Source organism: Neocloeon triangulifer, unplaced genomic scaffold (genome assembly GCF_031216515.1).
Source record: "Neocloeon triangulifer isolate White Clay Creek 2 clone unplaced genomic scaffold, ASM3121651v1 ptg000012l, whole genome shotgun sequence".
Lineage (NCBI taxonomy): Eukaryota > Metazoa > Arthropoda > Insecta > Ephemeroptera > Baetidae > Neocloeon > Neocloeon triangulifer.
The window spans coordinates 11,992,819-12,011,757 of NW_026775554.1; the positions used below are offsets into that span (position 1 = coordinate 11,992,819).

The 18,939-nt window shown below is 37.0% G+C and overlaps 1 protein-coding gene across 1 annotated transcript; it reads left to right on the forward strand.

Annotated features, from left to right (window-relative positions):
* Positions 1-7,111: 7,111 nt before the first annotated feature.
* Positions 7,112-17,981, forward strand: LOC132197368 (sarcosine dehydrogenase, mitochondrial). Its single transcript, XM_059620618.1, has 17 exons — positions 7,112-7,271; positions 7,854-7,896; positions 7,958-8,081; positions 8,551-8,804; positions 9,845-10,057; positions 10,325-10,448; positions 10,652-10,860; positions 11,211-11,373; positions 11,430-11,574; positions 12,269-12,410; positions 12,958-13,155; positions 13,811-14,059; positions 14,111-14,259; positions 14,403-14,608; positions 16,212-16,428; positions 16,512-16,619; positions 17,304-17,981. The coding sequence occupies exons 2-17, from the start codon at positions 7,867-7,869 to the stop codon at positions 17,461-17,463; spliced, it is 2,691 nt and encodes an 896-aa protein (XP_059476601.1). The 5' UTR covers positions 7,112-7,271; positions 7,854-7,866; the 3' UTR covers positions 17,464-17,981.
* Positions 17,982-18,939: the final 958 nt, after the last annotated feature.

Consider the following 18,939-nt stretch of genomic DNA (forward strand, 5'->3'; position numbering starts at 1 on the left):
TCGCTGGTCCCTTGCTGCTGCTGACATCTGTAAAGAGCCCTCGGAAGTAGCGGTTTATGTTAGTAAAAAGCGGCCGGGCCGCAATAATTGCCAAGCAAAAGCAAGCACAGAGTTATTAATAATAACACTGTATAATTTTTGTCTTGAAGAATCCTGCATGTATTTTTATAAAATTATTTCTAATGAGGGGGTTGATGTGCAATGGTAAAAAAAAAAAAAAAAAAAAAAAAACAGGAAGCTCGATAAATTTAACTTGCAGAGGTTCTGGTAAAACGCGGATTCCACAATAAGAGGCCGCCGCACCTAATAAACACTTTTTTTAATTCAATTAGAGATATACTTAAAAAGGAAAACGTTAAAATAATTTTCAATATTTATATCAAACTAAAAATGTTTTGCTGCCTCCTCGTGCCAACAATCAATTATTAATAAGTAGGAATATTACTTTTTTATACAATAAAATATTAGTCACATTTTGTTAAATAAAACTTGCCCTCTCGAACACACAAACCTAATCTCTGAAATCAAAATAACAATAAAGCCCACATATTACGCATCAAACTCGCATGGAAATGAACAGACTCAACGTGTGTCCGCATGATTTATTCAAACTTATTTATAACCCATGCCCAGTCGCACACGCAGCGTTCCTTTTGTGCAAAATTGGGCGCCGGGTGGGACGTTTTGTTGTTTGCAGTGAGTTTGGCCTCCCTAAAAACGTGCTTCCCAACACAAAAGCACACACGGCGTGATTTCACCTGGTGCTCAATTGTCCCCGGCGACCCAGACCAGACGGACTCATTTACCGTACGCTTTTTTGTCCACGGAAAAGGCAAGCAATTTCTGTGAGAAATGAAGATTCGGGCTTTTCCTCGTTGCAAAAAATTGTTTTTTATTCAAAAACAAACGGCTCTACCAGTTTCGGTCACGGTCTGCGACCCTATTTCATGAGCAAGAAAAAATACAAAAAATCAGCAAAATTTAAAAACCACATTTTAACATAAAAATAAAAATCTTAAAACTAACAAATTCAAGTACCAACCTATTTCATGAGCAAACGCGCTGCTCGCTGACTAATACAAGAATGAGCTAGCTAAAGACAGATTGATTGGGGGAGGTGATCTTTATTGGGTGATTAGCGCGCGGCGCGGCCGACCACGGGGGCGCCGAATGACGTCGGGCACATTATGCGTTTTCGAGAAAAAGCTGTTTGCTTCCTCTCTCAAAAAGGACATCCACCTTTGATCGAATTGGTGGCTCGGTTGGCTTATTACATTATTACCGCATGCCATTGCCATTGCTTCCAGCACTTTTCTTTTTGATTGATTTTGTTCGAATTTAATAACCGTTGCATCTGACCATGCAAAAGAGTGGCCAAATTCAGTCGCGTGTTGAGCTATTTGAAAACCATTGCTGTCCGTCCCAATTGAAGCCGGATCAAAAGTTTTTGAAATTGCCCTTTTATGCTCGTCAAATCGGAAATAAACGTGTCTTTTTGTCTCCCCAATGTAAACTGAAGAGCAATCGGCGCATGGCACGCGGTATACACAATTACGCAGAGCAGGTTCACATTTGGGTTTTACATGCATTAAACATTTTCGCAGATTTGAAGAGTTTGAGAAAGCAACTCGTACTCTGGCAACTTCTTGGCTGATGGCCCTGATTTTCTCTGATTTTCCTTTAAAATAAGGAATGACCATTGTGGTTGAAAATTGTTCGGGGGCTTTGGGTGTTGGAGGATTTTTTGCTTTATTGTGTGCTTTGTTGATAAAATTTACGGGGTAACAATTTTGACGAAGAATTTTGTAGATGTTGGAAATTTCTTCTTTCAAAGAAATTTCCCCTGAGCAATAACTGTATGCTCTTTTAAACATTGAGAGAGCAACAGAGAACTTAGTTGAGAAAGAGTGATTTGATTCAAAGTGGAGGGTTGAGTTGGTGGAGGTGGGCTTGCGGTAAACTGAAATTGCAATTTTTTCACCATCTTTTTTTAAAAGTAGGTCAAGAAATGGGATTTGGTCATCCTTTTCAAACTCACAAGTTAATTGAATTGAGGGGTGGATTGAGTTGCAAGAATCTAAAAATTTTTCGATTGGGAAAACTCTTTTTCTGTAAATTATGAAATAATCATCTACGTATCGGACGAATAGACGGGGGGATTGTTTGAAAATTTCTAGGCATTTTTTATCAAAGTTTTGCATGAAAATTTCAGACAGCACTGGGGACAGTGATGATCCCATAGCTAATCCTGATTTTTGTTTGTAGAATTTATCTTTAAATTGGAAGAAAGTTGAATTGATGCTAAATTCAATTAGTTCCAAAAGTGCGCTAATTGAGAGGGAGGTTCTGTCAATTAAAGTTGGGTCATTTTCAAGCTTTTGTCTTAAAATAATTAAAAGATCATTTGTTGGGATTGAGGTGAAAAGGCTTTTAACATCGAAGCTACAAAATTGATCAAATTTGGAAAGTTTGAAATTTTTAATTGTTGGGAGGATTTGCTCTGCATTCTTAATGCTAATTGTTGACTTATCAGTTAAGGGTTGCAGGACGTTGGCAAGGTAGCGAGCGAGCGGCTGGAAAGCGGACCCCACGGTGCTCACGATGGGCCTCAGCGGTGCACCCTCCTTAATCTAAGGCGCCGGGATGGCTCGGGATGGACCCGAGCCATCCCGGCGCCTCGCAGAACGCCTACAAGACGCCTCACATCTACGGCCTTCCGAAGGTACACAAGGAGGGTGCACCGCTGAGGCCCATCGTGAGCACCGTGGGGTCCGCTTTCCAGCCGCTCGCTCGCTACCTTGCCAACGTCCTGCAACCCTTAACTGATAAGTCAACAATTAGCATTAAGAATGCAGAGCAAATCCTCCCAACAATTAAAAATTTCAAACTTTCCAAATTTGATCAATTTTGTAGCTTCGATGTTAAAAGCCTTTTCACCTCAATCCCAACAAATGATCTTTTAATTATTTTAAGACAAAAGCTTGAAAATGACCCAACTTTAATTGACAGAACCTCCCTCTCAATTAGCGCACTTTTGGAACTAATTGAATTTAGCATCAATTCAACTTTCTTCCAATTTAAAGATAAATTCTACAAACAAAAATCAGGATTAGCTATGGGATCATCACTGTCCCCAGTGCTGTCTGAAATTTTCATGCAAAACTTTGATAAAAAATGCCTAGAAATTTTCAAACAATCCCCCCGTCTATTCGTCCGATACGTAGATGATTATTTCATAATTTACAGAAAAAGAGTTTTCCCAATCGAAAAATTTTTAGATTCTTGCAACTCAATCCACCCCTCAATTCAATTAACTTGTGAGTTTGAAAAGGATGACCAAATCCCATTTCTTGACCTACTTTTAAAAAAAGATGGTGAAAAAATTGCAATTTCAGTTTACCGCAAGCCCACCTCCACCAACTCAACCCTCCACTTTGAATCAAATCACTCTTTCTCAACTAAGTTCTCTGTTGCTCTCTCAATGTTTAAAAGAGCATACAGTTATTGCTCAGGGGAAATTTCTTTGAAAGAAGAAATTTCCAACATCTACAAAATTCTTCGTCAAAATTGTTACCCCGTAAATTTTATCAACAAAGCACACAATAAAGCAAAAAATCCTCCAACACCCAAAGCCCCCGAACAATTTTCAACCACAATGGTCATTCCTTATTTTAAAGGAAAATCAGAGAAAATCAGGGCCATCAGCCAAGAAGTTGCCAGAGTACGAGTTGCTTTCTCAAACTCTTCAAATCTGCGAAAATGTTTAATGCATGTAAAACCCAAATGTGAACCTGCTCTGCGTAATTGTGTATACCGCGTGCCATGCGCCGATTGCTCTTCAGTTTACATTGGGGAGACAAAAAGACACGTTTATTTCCGATTTGACGAGCATAAAAGGGCAATTTCAAAAACTTTTGATCCGGCTTCAATTGGGACGGACAGCAATGGTTTTCAAATAGCTCAACACGCGACTGAATTTGGCCACTCTTTTGCATGGTCAGATGCAACGGTTATTAAATTCGAACAAAATCAATCAAAAAGAAAAGTGCTGGAAGCAATGGCAATGGCATGCGGTAATAATGTAATAAGCCAACCGAGCCACCAATTCGATCAAAGGTGGATGTCCTTTTTGAGAGAGGAAGCAAACAGCTTTTTCTCGAAAACGCATAATGTGCCCGACGTCATTCGGCGCCCCCGTGGTCGGCCGCGCCGCGCGCTAATCACCCAATAAAGATCACCTCCCCCAATCAATCTGTCTTTAGCTAGCTCATTCTTGTATTAGTCAGCGAGCAGCGCGTTTGCTCATGAAATAGGTTGGTACTTGAATTTGTTAGTTTTAAGATTTTTATTTTTATGTTAAAATGTGGTTTTTAAATTTTGCTGATTTTTTGTATTTTTTCTTGCTCATGAAATAGGGTCGCAGACCGTGACCGAAACTGGTAGAGCCGTTTGTTTTTGAATAAAAAACAATTTTTTGCAACGAGGAAAAGCCCGAATCTTCATTTCCATGATCATCTCCTCGAGTGTCAACTTCTTCAAACAAATTTCTGTGAGCTTCAATATAACAACAGAATAAGTACTTTTTGAAGTTAATACTGCTTGTGTGTATTAATTAATTCACCTTATTTGTAGGTTATGATTAATTAACTTAAATCAGTTCTCCTTTTTTAACAAAATTTCAACCAAAACGCAAAATAATCTGGAAAAAACCTATCGATAGATGTAAAAGAAAAATTAAAAAATTCCAGAGCGATCAAATGTTGCTTTACTAAATTATTACTATATTTATATTTATTTACAAATTACTCATTTGAATTCGATAAAATTTGCTTTGTTTTTATATTATGAAACGTCTTATCATATAGTTATTGCTTTCGTCTTTGTTTATTTTAATCAAATTTTCGTCAGGCCAGAACAAGAGGTCAGTCAAACACTATCATATATCTGCGTCAATGTTGAGTTCGCGAGATGAACCGTTTTTGTAAGTGCGCGTCATGAAAGGCAACTAACAAGAGCGTTAATAAATTTGCATTTGAATAAACTAGCGTTAATTTGGAGCAGTGCAAATAATAATACAGCTCGTAATTTTGCATTGCTCGCTTTTCTGTAAAGTGCCAAATGGAGCGGAAAATTTCACGCGTCAGGACGTCAGCGGCGCGCATGTTTCACAGGCGGTGTGTAGCGTGGGTGGCTTTGAAGCCGGCGTTGAATAATGAATATTGTTGGGACGGTCTCGACTCTACGACGATTTGAATTTGCAACGGCTCAATGCCTCCATACAAGAGCCTCCGACCCTGCCACTGGGCTGCAAACCAAATATTATTCTATCCTTTGCCCTTTCTCGCTGTCAAAACAAACCCACTGTATTTTCTGCTATTCCATTTTTCATTAAATTATAAAAAGGGGAAAATTTACAGACTTTGCCACAAGAAGGGTGAAACTTTTAACTTCTGCTATAAGGTTAACTTCATTGATTTTTTATTTTATTAATTCAGCTCAGTTTATTGAATTTTCAAAACAGAACTTGTTAATAAAATATTATTAGCAGGACGAGTATTTAGGTTCCTCTTGTAAAATTTTGAGGTGCTATTTTTTGTAACACGGCAATTTTCTCATTTCTTAAATTATTTGCTTTAATTTATTCCAAGAGAGCATCCAAGGCCGTTCACTCATTATAATTTTTAGAACCAAGAAAAGTAAAAAATAAAAATGTCTGTAGGCGCGCTTTGATCATTACATTTTTTAAACTCAAAAATAGTAGATTGAATAATTATAAATTTTGATTGAAGATGAAATTAAAACGGGCATTTAATTTCAAATTTTGAAGTGTAAACAATATTTGAAGCGTTGAAGCAAAAAGCCGAATAATAAGAAATTGAGGCTAATTGGCTAACCATTTGATGGTAAATTAATTATGTATTACCTCGTTAAGGGTTCTGTTGCTAATTAGAAAGCAAACAGATTGAACTATATTAATCACAAAGCACTGTTGCGAGATGCGAGAGTAGGCGGCTTGGTTCGCTATTTATTAATTACGGCGGCCGCACCACGTACCCTCATCAACTAGAAAAGGGCAAATGAAATAAACATGCCTTGAATATTTCCATGTGTTCAAAATCAAAAGGTTATACAATTGTTTTGCAAGCAAGTGCTGCCACTTCTGGTTGTAAATCTCACTCAAAAATCCGAGGAAACTCTGATTTTAATTTCAAGTCACATCAATTTATTTTTGGTTAAAATTCAAGACTGTTCAAGACTTTGTGAATTTTTAAAGTTTGGTTGAAAAAACAACGTTCCTTGGAAACTAATATTGGCAAGGGTAATTTACTTAAAACTGTTATTAAAAAAAAATTGGTTTTAATTTAATTTCATAAATTTTTTTATTGCAAATGGTTTTCCTGATCAAACTAATTTTTTTTCTTTCTTTTGTTGGTAATGATTAAAATTTCACTCCTGTATTGACGTTACTCAATTCTGTTTGCGTGATTATTGTAGCTGGAATAAAAACACAACGCAAAAACGTCTGCCGTGTTGCAAAATGAAGATAGACATGGTTGATTTTTCCACTCCGTCAAGACACAGTGCAACGCAAGCTGCTCTCATTCCTAGATAGGATTGCTTTTCCCTGAGAGACGTGTGCTATTTATATTATTTTTATTCGTGTGACTTAGACGCAAAAGTCAGAAGGCACAAATCATTGGTTGGTGCAAATGAATGTAGAGCAACAAGATGCTATAGCTTATGTTTTCTAGCAAATTTAAAAATTTAGTCAAATTATCCAAATTATTACTTTAAGTGTATTTTTTTTATTAACTGCAAAGATCCAGCGATTCTGAAAATAGTTTACAGTTTTCAAATAAAATAATTATACAATATAATATGTCTTTACCCATTTTTCACTGATTATTTGATAAAAAAAGATCAACATTCCAAAAAATGACAATAAATCGAGAAAGTAAGCAAGTATTATTGCTAAAAATCGACGATTGTCTATGTGCGTGTCAAAGACCTATCAGCTCTGATACAGCGAAGGAGGGGTCACCAAACATCAGAAAGAGATGCGAGATGCTTGGAGGTCAGCGAGGACCAGCAGCCGCACCAATACACACACAGCGCACCGATCATCTTAAGTTAGTCTCATTTGCCGAGTCGTCGAGAGCGGCGAATTGGTCCGACGATCGGCGGACAGCGGGTGACCTTCGACGCCACCGACCAGTATATGAGAGACGCACAATTTACATTTGCATGCATAAATAATACAGCAGCTGAAGGTATTACAATATTTACGTGGAACAGGTCACATATATTTTTTTTATTTGAATATGTCAAGAAGTTAATACGGAGTCGGTAAATTATGTTTCTTTTGAAAATACTTTTGATCTAGTTTTAGTGTTTATAACAAAAACACACAATAATATAATATGTCAATTCTCTAAAAATTTATCCAATTTTAAAAAGTTTCAAATCTCCTGCTGTTCACTCCTGGTTAAAATTTGAAAGTTAAATGTTATAAAAAATTTCTTTTTTTATAAAAAAATTCTAAAGAACTTGTTTAAATTTGTTTACTTTTGAAAAAAAAAAACTTTATTCTCCAAAGGAAATTTAGAAAGTTTGATTTTTTGATGCACCCACCAAGTCATGAACTTTGCTTTGATAAGGTTATGATAAAAAAAATAATCACTTATCAGTTATCTTGATGTCAGTGAACTTTGAACGTGCAGCTCGCATCTTATACATTTGGTTACAGACAGAAGAAAACAAAACAAAAACAAAGTGTGACAAAATAAATTTTGTAACCTATTTCATCAATTTCTACAACTTTTTCCTAACTGATAATTTTGAAATATTTTTAGATCAAGAAAAATAATGTTACGAGCAACTCGTTTGAAGTGGGCTGTAAGAAAATTAATTTTTTAATGATTTTTGCAAATATTGATTTATAAAAAAAAAATCACAGAAGTCGGTCCTAGCAAGGCAGAACAAGAATTGCCTTGTGAGGTCGATAGCGACAGTCCCAGAGAGTCACCAAGAACCCATTGAGACGCCTACAGTGCCAGAGACTGCTGATGTAGTTATTATTGGTGAGTTATAATTACAAGTTGTTATTTCTGCAAACGTCAATTCCACTTTGAAAACAGTTTATTCACTATGTTGTAAAACTAATTTGTCCCAAAGCAAATTAATTACGCGTCTGAAACATGCTTTGCTGCAAAACTTACTACTTATACTTGTTTCCTTTGCTCTAATGTAAACCTTCATTTTCTTTTCCACCCTGACTATATTCACTTCAAGTTCTCAGTGTTTCTAATTATAGTCTGCTCATGATAATTATACTCATTACACGTTCTCCGAAACTATTAAAAAGTAAAGCGAACTGTAATCTTAACATCTTAACACAAACTAGTCAAATTACAAAGGACAAAGTAAATTCTTTGAAAAATTTCACTTATATGAAGATTAAAAAAACAAATAATAGAAATAATTTAAAAAAATTTCCGATTCTTACATATAATGATTTAATTTAAGTAATGTGGCTAAAAATATTTGTAGGTGGTGGTTCAGCAGGATGCAACACGCTGTACCAACTAGCGCGGCGTGGTGTGCGAGCCGTGCTGTTGGAAAAGTCGCGACTTACTGCCGGCACCACATGGCACACTGCCGGCCTGATTTGGCGCTTGCGACCCAACGACGTTGAAATCCAACTTTTGGCCACCACGAGGGACCTACTGATGAGACTTGAGTCCGAGACCGGTGTCGACCCTGGCTGGATTAACAACGGCGGCCTTTTCATCGCCCATTCTAAAGTACGCAAACGAAAATAAAAAATTTCGTTTGGGCCGGCCCATGGGAATTCTCGAGCAGATTTGCTCTCATTAATTTTGCAATGCTGCACAATCTCCATTCCGGCACCGTTAGTCCTACGGGAAGGCTCAAAATTGCTTTTGCTCAATCCCAGTCAATGATCTAGGGAGTTCAAACCGGTAATTGCATTTTGCGTCGTTACTCATAAGCATTTTAACAATGGCCCCTCTGAGTATTTTTTTTTCTTTAAATTTTTGGACATTCAAAGCATAAAACCTTTATTCAGAATTTGCCTTACCTTGTACAAAAATGATTTTATTCACACTTTTATCTTGAAGTTGGAATTTACAAATTTACAGTAATTTATTTAAAATTAATCTTTGAAGAGAAAATATACTATGATTAGCCGCCACTTATGATACGTAAGGCTTTAATTTATACAATCTCCTAAATCCCTAACCACGAGTGAATTCTTCAGCACGAGCAACACGTAGACAATTTTGTTAAACTTCCTTTTCCACCTGAGTTGGACGCCTGTAGATTTGTAAATTATGCAATGCGGCGCGCATCCAAGTTCTGCTGGCTGAATAACCACCAATCTCGCCAGGCTCCCTAGGGGACGCAATTTTGCTAATGTGTTTTAGCGCCGTGAGTAATTCCGTCTGTTGCCGAAATGTTAATTAAAAATACGCATACATCAAGCTAAGTTAACGTTATATCCATCTGGAGGTGAAAGCCAGTTTTAATTGAAATGGTTCTCTTTATTTGGCTATTCTTTATCAAAAATTTGTGTGATAATATATACTATTTATTTTGCTAATGTGTCCACATTATAAATTTTAAGCATAAAGCAAATTTTTAACTGAATAAAAAAATTAACATAGCGTCCTAATTCAACATAATTTAAGTGTCTGCTTGAACACAATTAAAACACCGCATGCAGTAAAGTTAATCAAAATAATTTACATCAAAATTTTTTGAATTATTTAGAATATGAATATAGATGAGTACTAAAATTACCAATTTACATGATTTCTCTTAGGAGCGTCTGGACGAGTACCGGCGGTTGGCAACGGCGGGCAGGTATTTTGGAATTGAGTCGCAAATGCTGAGTGCCGCCGAGACCAGTCAGCTCTTCCCTCTGATCGACGAAAAGGCCCTTTATGGTGCTCTGTACAGCCCCGGGGACGGCACCGTCGACCCAACAGGCATGTGCGCCGCCCTAACAAAGGCGGCAAGCCGCGCCGGAGGCAGGGTGAGTTTCTCTCATGCATATAGCGAGCCGTGACAACGTGTGTGCTGCTAATTATTAAATATGAATGCGCATTCATTAGTGTTGCGTGCCAGAAAAGACTTGTTCATTCCCACCAAATTCACGACAGTCGAGACCCAGCAGTTTTGCATTTGCATTTAAATATCCTAACTTTAAATTCAGAATTTATCATTTTTTTTTAATTATTCAAACCATAAATTTTCAGGATGATTTATTCAATTATAATATTTCTTTTATATTGATCCTCAGGTTATAGAGGGTTGTCCAGTTTCGGGCATTCAGGTAGAGCGGAACATGTTTGGCACAAAGCAGATCACGGCGGTAAAAACGCCCTACGGCACCATCAAAACAGAGTGCGTTGTTAATTGTGCCGGTAAGTTTTTTATTTCACTTATTTTCTTACAATTTTGTAGCTCAGCAGCTCTTCTATCTCTCTGCTTTTCTCTCCACAAAAAGGAGTTGCGTCGCTCATTTTTATAAAAGAAGCTCACGTCCAGAGTTAAAAAACTTACTCAACTTCCTTCGTTGTATTTTCCCGGCTTAATTAAAAGTTTTTCTGTCCGAATCAAATGTCAGGAGTGTGGGCGCGCGAGATTGCCGCCATGGTCGGTCAGCACATTCCGTTGGTGCCGATGAAGCACGCGTACGTGGTGACTGAGGAAGTGCCCGGTGGAGTTAGGACTTTGCCAAATGTCAGGGATCACGACTCGTCCGTCTACTTTAGGGTGCAAGGCGACGCCCTCTGTGTTGGAGGATATGAGCCAAACCCTATCATCCTCGACTCGGTAAATCAAATTATTCTGACCTTTCTGGAAAATTTTAAACTTCGGGCGAAATTTTTCGATAATATACAGAGGAGCAGAGGAAAAACTTTCTGGTTTTGCAAGAGGGATATTTTTTAGGAGGAATAAAATGATTTAATTTGGGTTTTCTCAATAATTTTTTTTTTTAATGTCCGAAATTATCTTCTATTACCGGGATCAAGAGTTCAATATATGTGAAGAAAAATAAGCAAATAGCACAAAACATTTATTTTGCAAAATCAACATTTTTTAATTAGTATTTTTTTTTCAAAATAAATTTACTTCCTATTATTATTTTTAACAATAATTTAACAAGGAAACTGATTTATTAGGTTGCAAAAGATTTCATGTTTGGCCTATATGAATTAGACTGGGATGTTTTCGGCGTCCACGTGCGCGGCGCCGTGCAGCTAGCACCCCTTTTGGAAACTACGGGCATAAAGTCGACGGTGTGCGGCCCAGAAAGTTTCACTCCCGACCATAAACCTTTGCTCGGTGGGTGTCTAATTTAATGTGTCCGAGCCTTAATTTGTATTTACAACTACTTTTAGGAGAGGACCCGAAAATTCGCGGCTTCTTTTACGGGTGCGGGTTCAACTCGTCGGGGATGATGTTGGGCGGAGGTTGCGGAGAGCAGCTGGCTCAGTGGATCATCTACGGCCGGCCCGAATTGGCCATGTACGCGTACGACATTAGGTGAGTGAGTTATGACTAAGATGTGTATGAAGAATTATGGCAAGGGCTATAGAAACCATTTGCAAAATTAATTGAGCTGCATTCATTATTCTTCTCTTTGTTTATTAAGTTTTGTAGCAAAAATTTCATATTTAATTCCATACTTACAAATTTGTCAAAGAAAAAAAAATATGTTAAAATGCTTAATTTTTTTTATCAATTTCACTAAAAAACGCTAAATAAAGAAGCAAAATTGTTCTGATTATTCGGAGGGGTATTTTTTTCCAAAATTAAGAAAAAAATTGCAATTATTTACAATAACGTGTAAGTTATCTAGATTTTTTTCCAAAAAATTAATTTTATTCAGCACATGCATTATGAAAACAATACCAATAAATCCTCTTTAAAGCCACCCCCGCGGATAAATCTGCCTGGTGTAAAGCGCAGGAAATGCTAAATTGCTGCTTGGCAAAGCCGCTTACCCCCCATGAACGCGAATGGGCAATTCGGTTGTGGCAGCTACGACTTCGAACTGTGGCACACGTAGCGCAATTTCCCGGCATAAATTGCATTCACGTCACACACCAGTGGTGCTCACGTAATAACTAGGAAAAAGCTCCCAAGTTTTATTTCACGAACGTCACAAGCCAAAATCTTTTGCTTCGGATTTCACAATATATTTTTATTTTTTGCTTTTCGCTGGATGAACAAACAGACGCTTTAGCCCAGAGCAACGAAAAGCAGTGGCGTGGGCGAAGGAACGCAGTCACGAGAGCTACGCGAAAAACTACAGCATCGTCTTCCCACACGACGAGCCTCTTGCCGGCAGAAATTTCAAACAAGGACCCTTCCACAAGGTAATGCGACCCCCGTCGAACCAAAAATCTCGATCCAAAATGAGAAAATGAAAACGGCTACGACAAGAGAGGTAGTGTTAGAGGCTCTCAAGTTTTTTGATTTTATTATTAATACTTTCCTTACAAGGCTTTCAAACCTTTAGAGAGTTAAGAGGAAAAACGTCCGAGCTTGAGTGGGCCGGTGTAATAATTTCATAAATTTTGTTCATTTCATTTTATTCCGTGACGATAAAGATAAAAAAGATATATAAATAAACAGTAAGAAATTTTTGTTACCTGAAAATATTTGCTTGTTAATTCTTTGCAAACTGAATAAATATTTTTTTTTTTTTAATTCGTCTATTTTTTAATTTTTATGGCTGAGCACTCTGAAACAAACACGTTTTTGAAGTATAGATTTTTTTTTAATTTCATACTAAAAAATTCTTAAAAAAATATTTTTGTACACACTTTCAGAGACATAAATTATTAAATTATTATTAATTTTTTATTATTTTAATACCACTATTTTCTACCTCAATTTTATGATATTTTGTTTTTTCCTCAGGAACTTTTGGAAGAGGGATGCGTTTTCCAGGAGAGACTCGGCTGGGAACGAGCCGGTTGGTTCACCCTTCGAGGACCTGCCCCTGTGCCAAAGTACGACTGGTACGGCGCTTATGGCAACTCGAAAAACCCAGCCTCCAAGTACAAAGAATTACTTCAGGGCGACTACAGCTTTGGTCATCCCGAGCACCACCACGTGGTAAGAGAGATCCTTGAAAGTGGTTCATCTTTCTCTTTCCAGCTTTATTAAAAAAGTGGGATAAGGGAGAGAGAAAGAGAGAGATGATGATGAAAAGTAATGAAAGATTCGTGCGCAGATCATTAATTTTCGCTTGCTTTCATTAAAGTTGCCCTACTAAAGCTCGCTCGCTGAAAGATGAAAATGAAAAACGCGAAAATAATGGATGCGGAAAAGTAATTTTTCCTGCTGCTGAAAAATTTATTATGCAAATGGAATCGCTTGATACACTTTTGATAAGCCATAGATGTGAAATTACCCAGCAGAGAAGTTGGAAGCGACTTCTCTTGGTTTCATCCTTTTTTGTTCAATTCCCACAACGCAAGTTCTGCTACTTTAAATTCCGCCTTTTCACCACTAAAACTTTTAAAATGATGAACTTGAGAACATTAAGTTCTTTGATGAGCCATACACAATTGATATTGTTTTAACATTGCCACTATTCTTAAATAATTAATTCCTTCATATATTTATTCCAATAAAAATAAATTTTAATTACTTAATATTCATTAAAGTGCCCTTTTTTAAGTCATTATTAGAAAATCCGAGGAAATAATTTTTTTCTTTAAACCAAAATTTAATTTCATGCCTTCAAATTTCATTAAAAATTTAACAGATTGGCCAGGAATGCAACGCTTGTCGCAGCCAAGTGGCCCTTTTTGACATGTCCTACTTTGGAAAACTGTACCTTAGCGGTCCTGAGGCCCAACTGGCGGCCGACTGGCTCTTCACGGCCGACACGCAACGGTCGATCGGCAGAACCGTTTACACGTGCAGTTTGAACAAGCGAGGCGGCGTCGAGGCCGATCTGACTGTCAGCGCCATCGAAACAGGGCACGGTGGACAAGTTGATCCTATTTTTAAGGCAAGACTCAACAATCATTTTAGGCCTTGACTGAAAACTTTTGTATTTAAGGGTCGCGGATTTTACCTTGCGGTTGGTGGTGCTTCGTCTCAACATTCTTGGGCCCACATCAATTGGGTGCTCAAAGAGAGGCAGTTCAAGGCCCAAGTTTCAGATCTGAGCGAAGGAATGGGCCTCTTATCTATTCAGGGACCAAACAGGTGTTATTTTCAATTATTTCTAATGAAGAACATTTTTAAAATTAAATTAAATAAACGTAAAATAATTTTTTTTCGTCAAAATTTATGTGATTCCTTTTATGATGATATTTTTAAATTGCATTATATTTTACTATTTTCGTTAGCCGAGCACTTCTTCAGAATCTGGTTGACACTGATCTGAACAACGACTCTTTTCCCTTCTCAACCACCAAACTAGTCAAAGTTGCTGGTCACCTGTGTCGCGCCATGAGAATTAGCTTTGTGGGAGAACTGGGTTGGGAGCTTCACATCCCGCTCGACTCGTGCAAAAATGTCTACCGTGCCATTGTGCACGAGGGAAAGAAACACGGTAGGAAAATTTATGAAAATTTGGAATAGGTATTAAAAAGTCGATAGTCCCATTTTATGACTTTATAACTTCATTTTGCAAAGGTCAAGCGATAATTTAACGTTGTCTTTGAAGAGGAGTTATAGAGAAGATCTTAACGCTCGGCCTTGCACCGTAAAATTGAATTAGAAAGTGCACTTTGTGTTCGAGGGTTCTCTCTTTAGTACGCGCCTGCGATGAACAAGATGCAACCGGCCTTACTCTCACGTTAGCTCGGTTGCCTACCAACTATCTCGTCTACAAAGCCCCATTATTTGCGCAAAAGGCAGCAATTTTCTGACTGCTCCTCGACCATTGTTAAAAAATATACGATCGATTTGCTCGATGGTCAGCGCTCGGCTTGTAAAACCTAAAGTAGATAGTCACATCCATAACGATTCGCTTCATCACAATTTTTTATTTACAAATTAAATGTATATAAGGAATAATGCAATGAGATGAAAATATTAATTATATCAATGTACACATTTTGCAACTCTCAGATATTTTACATTTTCTAATAAAATAATTTAAAATACTCTTTTATGAAAACACACGTAATTGTTTCATAATTTTTTAACGTTCTTCATTCCATAAACTTAAAAACAAAAATGATAAAAATAAAATTATGAAAAGTTTCAATCTACTTTAACTCTGATGCTCTATCCTTAGTCCCGTTTTGCATGGCACGTTTTCCTCTACTTGACATTACGATTTTATTGGACGACGGTGAAAATTGCTATCAGAAATATAATATCCGAGCCGTCACGAAAATATTGGTTTATCGTTTTGCCGGCAGCGATAAAAATTGCTAAATTTTTCCGCGCATGAAACTGCAAAATTATGCATGTAGAACATCCATCGTGGTAGTCATAACGCCGTGCAATAATAGCGCATTTGAATAATTGTTATCCACGGCGCTGTGGCCACATTATGCAATCGATGCGCTTCGCTTACAAATCAGTTTGGTAATGATACTGATGCCTCTGGGCTACATTGCGGGCTAATGCACTCCGGCGTAATGGTTGGGAAACACAACGACGTCAGCAGAACCGGCAGAGCAGATGGGTACGCAGTGATTTGGGGCATATGATGTATCATGTCGCTTTGATAATTATACTGATAGAAAAATAATTGCATTGATGTAAAAATAATTCAATATTTTTTTACATATCAAAAAAGCATTTTATAGTTGCTTCGCAGAGGCGCAACACGCTACGTTGAAAAAAGCCCCTCCAAATTTACTTTGAAGGATAAAGGAGGAATAACCTTTGATATATTTATTCCACTTTTAAATGTATAAAAAAAAATTCCGAAAATATAAAATTGAGTTCTTTATCAGGTAAATGTTATAACTTAAAAAATTTTTTGTTCCTACTTTTTTTAAATTTTCATCTGATCTTATAAAAGGATTTAAAGATATGCCAGAACGAGAAATTTTCCCTTGGAAAAAGTCTATAGAAAACTGTCCGGAAAAACAATTAGGACTCTCTCCGCCTTGTTTATGGCAAATAAAGATAAAGGGATATGTTGGGATTCATGTTAGTAATGGGACTTGATGCCCCCCGGGGGTTTTGTTCCGCAGGTCTGAGGCACGCCGGTTACCGAGCGATCGACTCGCTGAGCGCCGAAAAGGGCTTCCATCTGTGGAACCTGGACCTCCGCTCCGACGACAACCCCCTCGAGGCCGGACTCGGCTTCACGTGCCGCAAAAGTGGCGGCGATTACTTGGGCCGGGCCACCGTCGAGGAGGCGCGCAAAAAAGGTCTCGCCAAGAAGAGGGTTTTCTTCGAGCTCAAAGAGTGAGAGACACTACATTTTAACGCCACTTTTGCTTTGTCCTTTTGCATGAATAAAGCCGCGGCTGCTTTTTTGTTACACACAGGCAAGTGCCCGTCTGGGGGTTGGAAGCCGTCTATAGAGACGGCGACGTTGTCGGCTACTTGCGAAGGGGTGAATTTGGATTCACGCTCAACGCCAGCGTTGGATTTGGGTAATTATTAATTTTATTTCTAAATTTTTCATCGTTCTATAATAATTTTTTCCAAAACTAATAAGGTTTATTTAGAATTGTTATGACATTTAAATTCAGTATATAATAATTTTAAATAAATTAGAATCAAAACAGAAATTAAACAAGTTTTTTTTTGGCAATCCAGTTCACTTGCATTCAAAATCATTTTTTTAGTATTATATTTTCAATATTGAATATAATAACATAGCATAAGAGGTCGATCATATGTTAAGGATGGGAAAATTTGTTGGAGACCTTTATAACCTATAATTCTGGAATCGGGAAATTAACTAAAATGAACTAATAAATACCAAATATTTGAGCATAAAAAAAATTCTATTGAATTAATTTCGTTATTTATTTATTTATTTTTTTGCCATTTATCAACTATTTTTATTTTTAAATCACCTATTATTTAAAAAAAAATTGCCTAAAAATTCCCCCTAAAATAATGTTTAAGCTTGCTTGAATTTTGACTTGAAACTATTTTTCATCTACAATTACCTTTTTACACTGAAAAGAAATCCCCTATTTTGCCCTTTAAATCATCAATTTTTCTGAACTCGAGTTAGTCGAGTTGATTTGATAATCCTGTTATAATTATCATAATAAATGTAAATTGCAAATGAAAATTAAAAATTATTTTGTATGTTTCATTTACAGGTACATCCGCCGTCCAGACGGTTTGCCGGTGACAAACTCGTTTGTCACAAGTGGCAGGTATGAGATCGAGGTGATGGGTGAGCGCATTCCGGCGGTGGCTCACTTGAGGAGCCCCTTCGACCCGGCTGGAAAACGAGTGCACGGGGTGTACGACGACTGATCCCATGCACGTGTGACGCAGTAGGTTTCGCTGCTGCCGCTTTTTCCATTGTGTGCAGGCAGAGTGAAAATTCAGCGCGCCTCCCACGGGATCTCGACCCGAGGGCTTTAATTTAAATGGCAGCAGCTTCAACGCTCGCGGAATGTGTGTGTAAATATTTGCAAGTAAAAACATCCGTTTCGAAGGCAGCCTGGCTCGCGTTCCCATGCGATTTCTATACCTTGCTAATGCTTCACTTATATTCGGCGGCTCTTCGTCGGTGTGCAGGGAGGCGGAAAATGGTCCAAAAGTCGATTTCGTTTCCAGGGTGTTTTCATTAAATTCCAACAGTAAAATATTGTTTTAGTTTTTTACAACGTTATTAAAAAAATACATTAATTTCGTAAATAATATGAAAACTGCCTTCAAAGCATGGGATATTTTTGTACGAAGAGAGATATCAAATGTAATGTTATATTTTGATTTTTTTATAATAAAAAGGCTTTTGAAAAAATAGAACTAGAATTACAGATTTTACTATTTCAATTTAACACTTACTAAGAAGAGGATAATTATACATTTGTAATTCAAGCGAAATAGAAATTTAAACAGACCTTGGCAATTGTTAGATTTATTTCATTAATTTGTACCAAAAAAGTTGAAAATTATTGCTGAAATCCACGAAAGGGAATGTTTAAAAGCAATTTGTTTTTTTATATCGTATTTTCATCAGATTATTAAATAAAATGATTAAAAAAAATCTAATTCAAAACATAGCAATAACTAACAAAATAAAACTTCTTTATTATGTTAGTCACATAATTTAGAGCAGGGGCAACTTGATTGGTCTGCCGAACGAACGCGTAGTCAATTGCCATATCATGGCAAAACAATTTTTTTATCGATTGTAAATAAAATGTTATCATTTTTTATGGAATTATTCAGTTAAAAATGTGTAATTAAAAAAAAACATAAAAAATGCTAAAAATCGTGCACTCCAATTTTTTTTATGATATTTAATTAAATTTGTGTTAAAAACTTCCATGAATTTAGCAAAGAGCTCATCTAATTTAGCTGTTTGCCATAAATCAAGGAGCCTGGCATTAAACATATTACCATCCTAGAGGTTACTTTTAAAGGTCAACAAGCGGTTTTTGAATATTTTAAAGAATTAATAATTAATGACTGAAGATTAGCAGATTTCCTTTTAGATGTAAATTTAATCTTGCTCGGCACGGCTCTATATAATTAAAAAGTTGAGCAGTATCCGTGTTTTCCAGATTTCTCCCGCAGAACTAGTTAAAATCAGCTGGCTCTAGTAAAAGGTACTTCGACGATGAGGTCAAGTTTTAAAAAAATATTTGGGCAAAAAGTCGCGAGCGGAGATTGCTTAATAAAATTCAAAATTAAAGGCATCGTCGATTAATGGGAAGGAGGTCTGGCGACGCCGATGTACGTAATGAGCTAAATTCGCCAGCAGGCGGTGGTGGCCTTGAA

Excerpts from the sequence above, each read along its gene's own strand:
- LOC132197368 (XM_059620618.1), top strand. The coding sequence starts at position 7,867 with ATGTTACGAGCAACTCGTTTGAAGTGGGCT. Across the intron at positions 14,260-14,402 it reads TCTATTCAGGGACCAAACAG|CCGAGCACTTCTTCAGAATC; the intron begins GTGTTATTTTCA and ends TATTTTCGTTAG. Across the intron at positions 14,609-16,211 it reads GCACGAGGGAAAGAAACACG|GTCTGAGGCACGCCGGTTAC; the intron begins GTAGGAAAATTT and ends TTTGTTCCGCAG.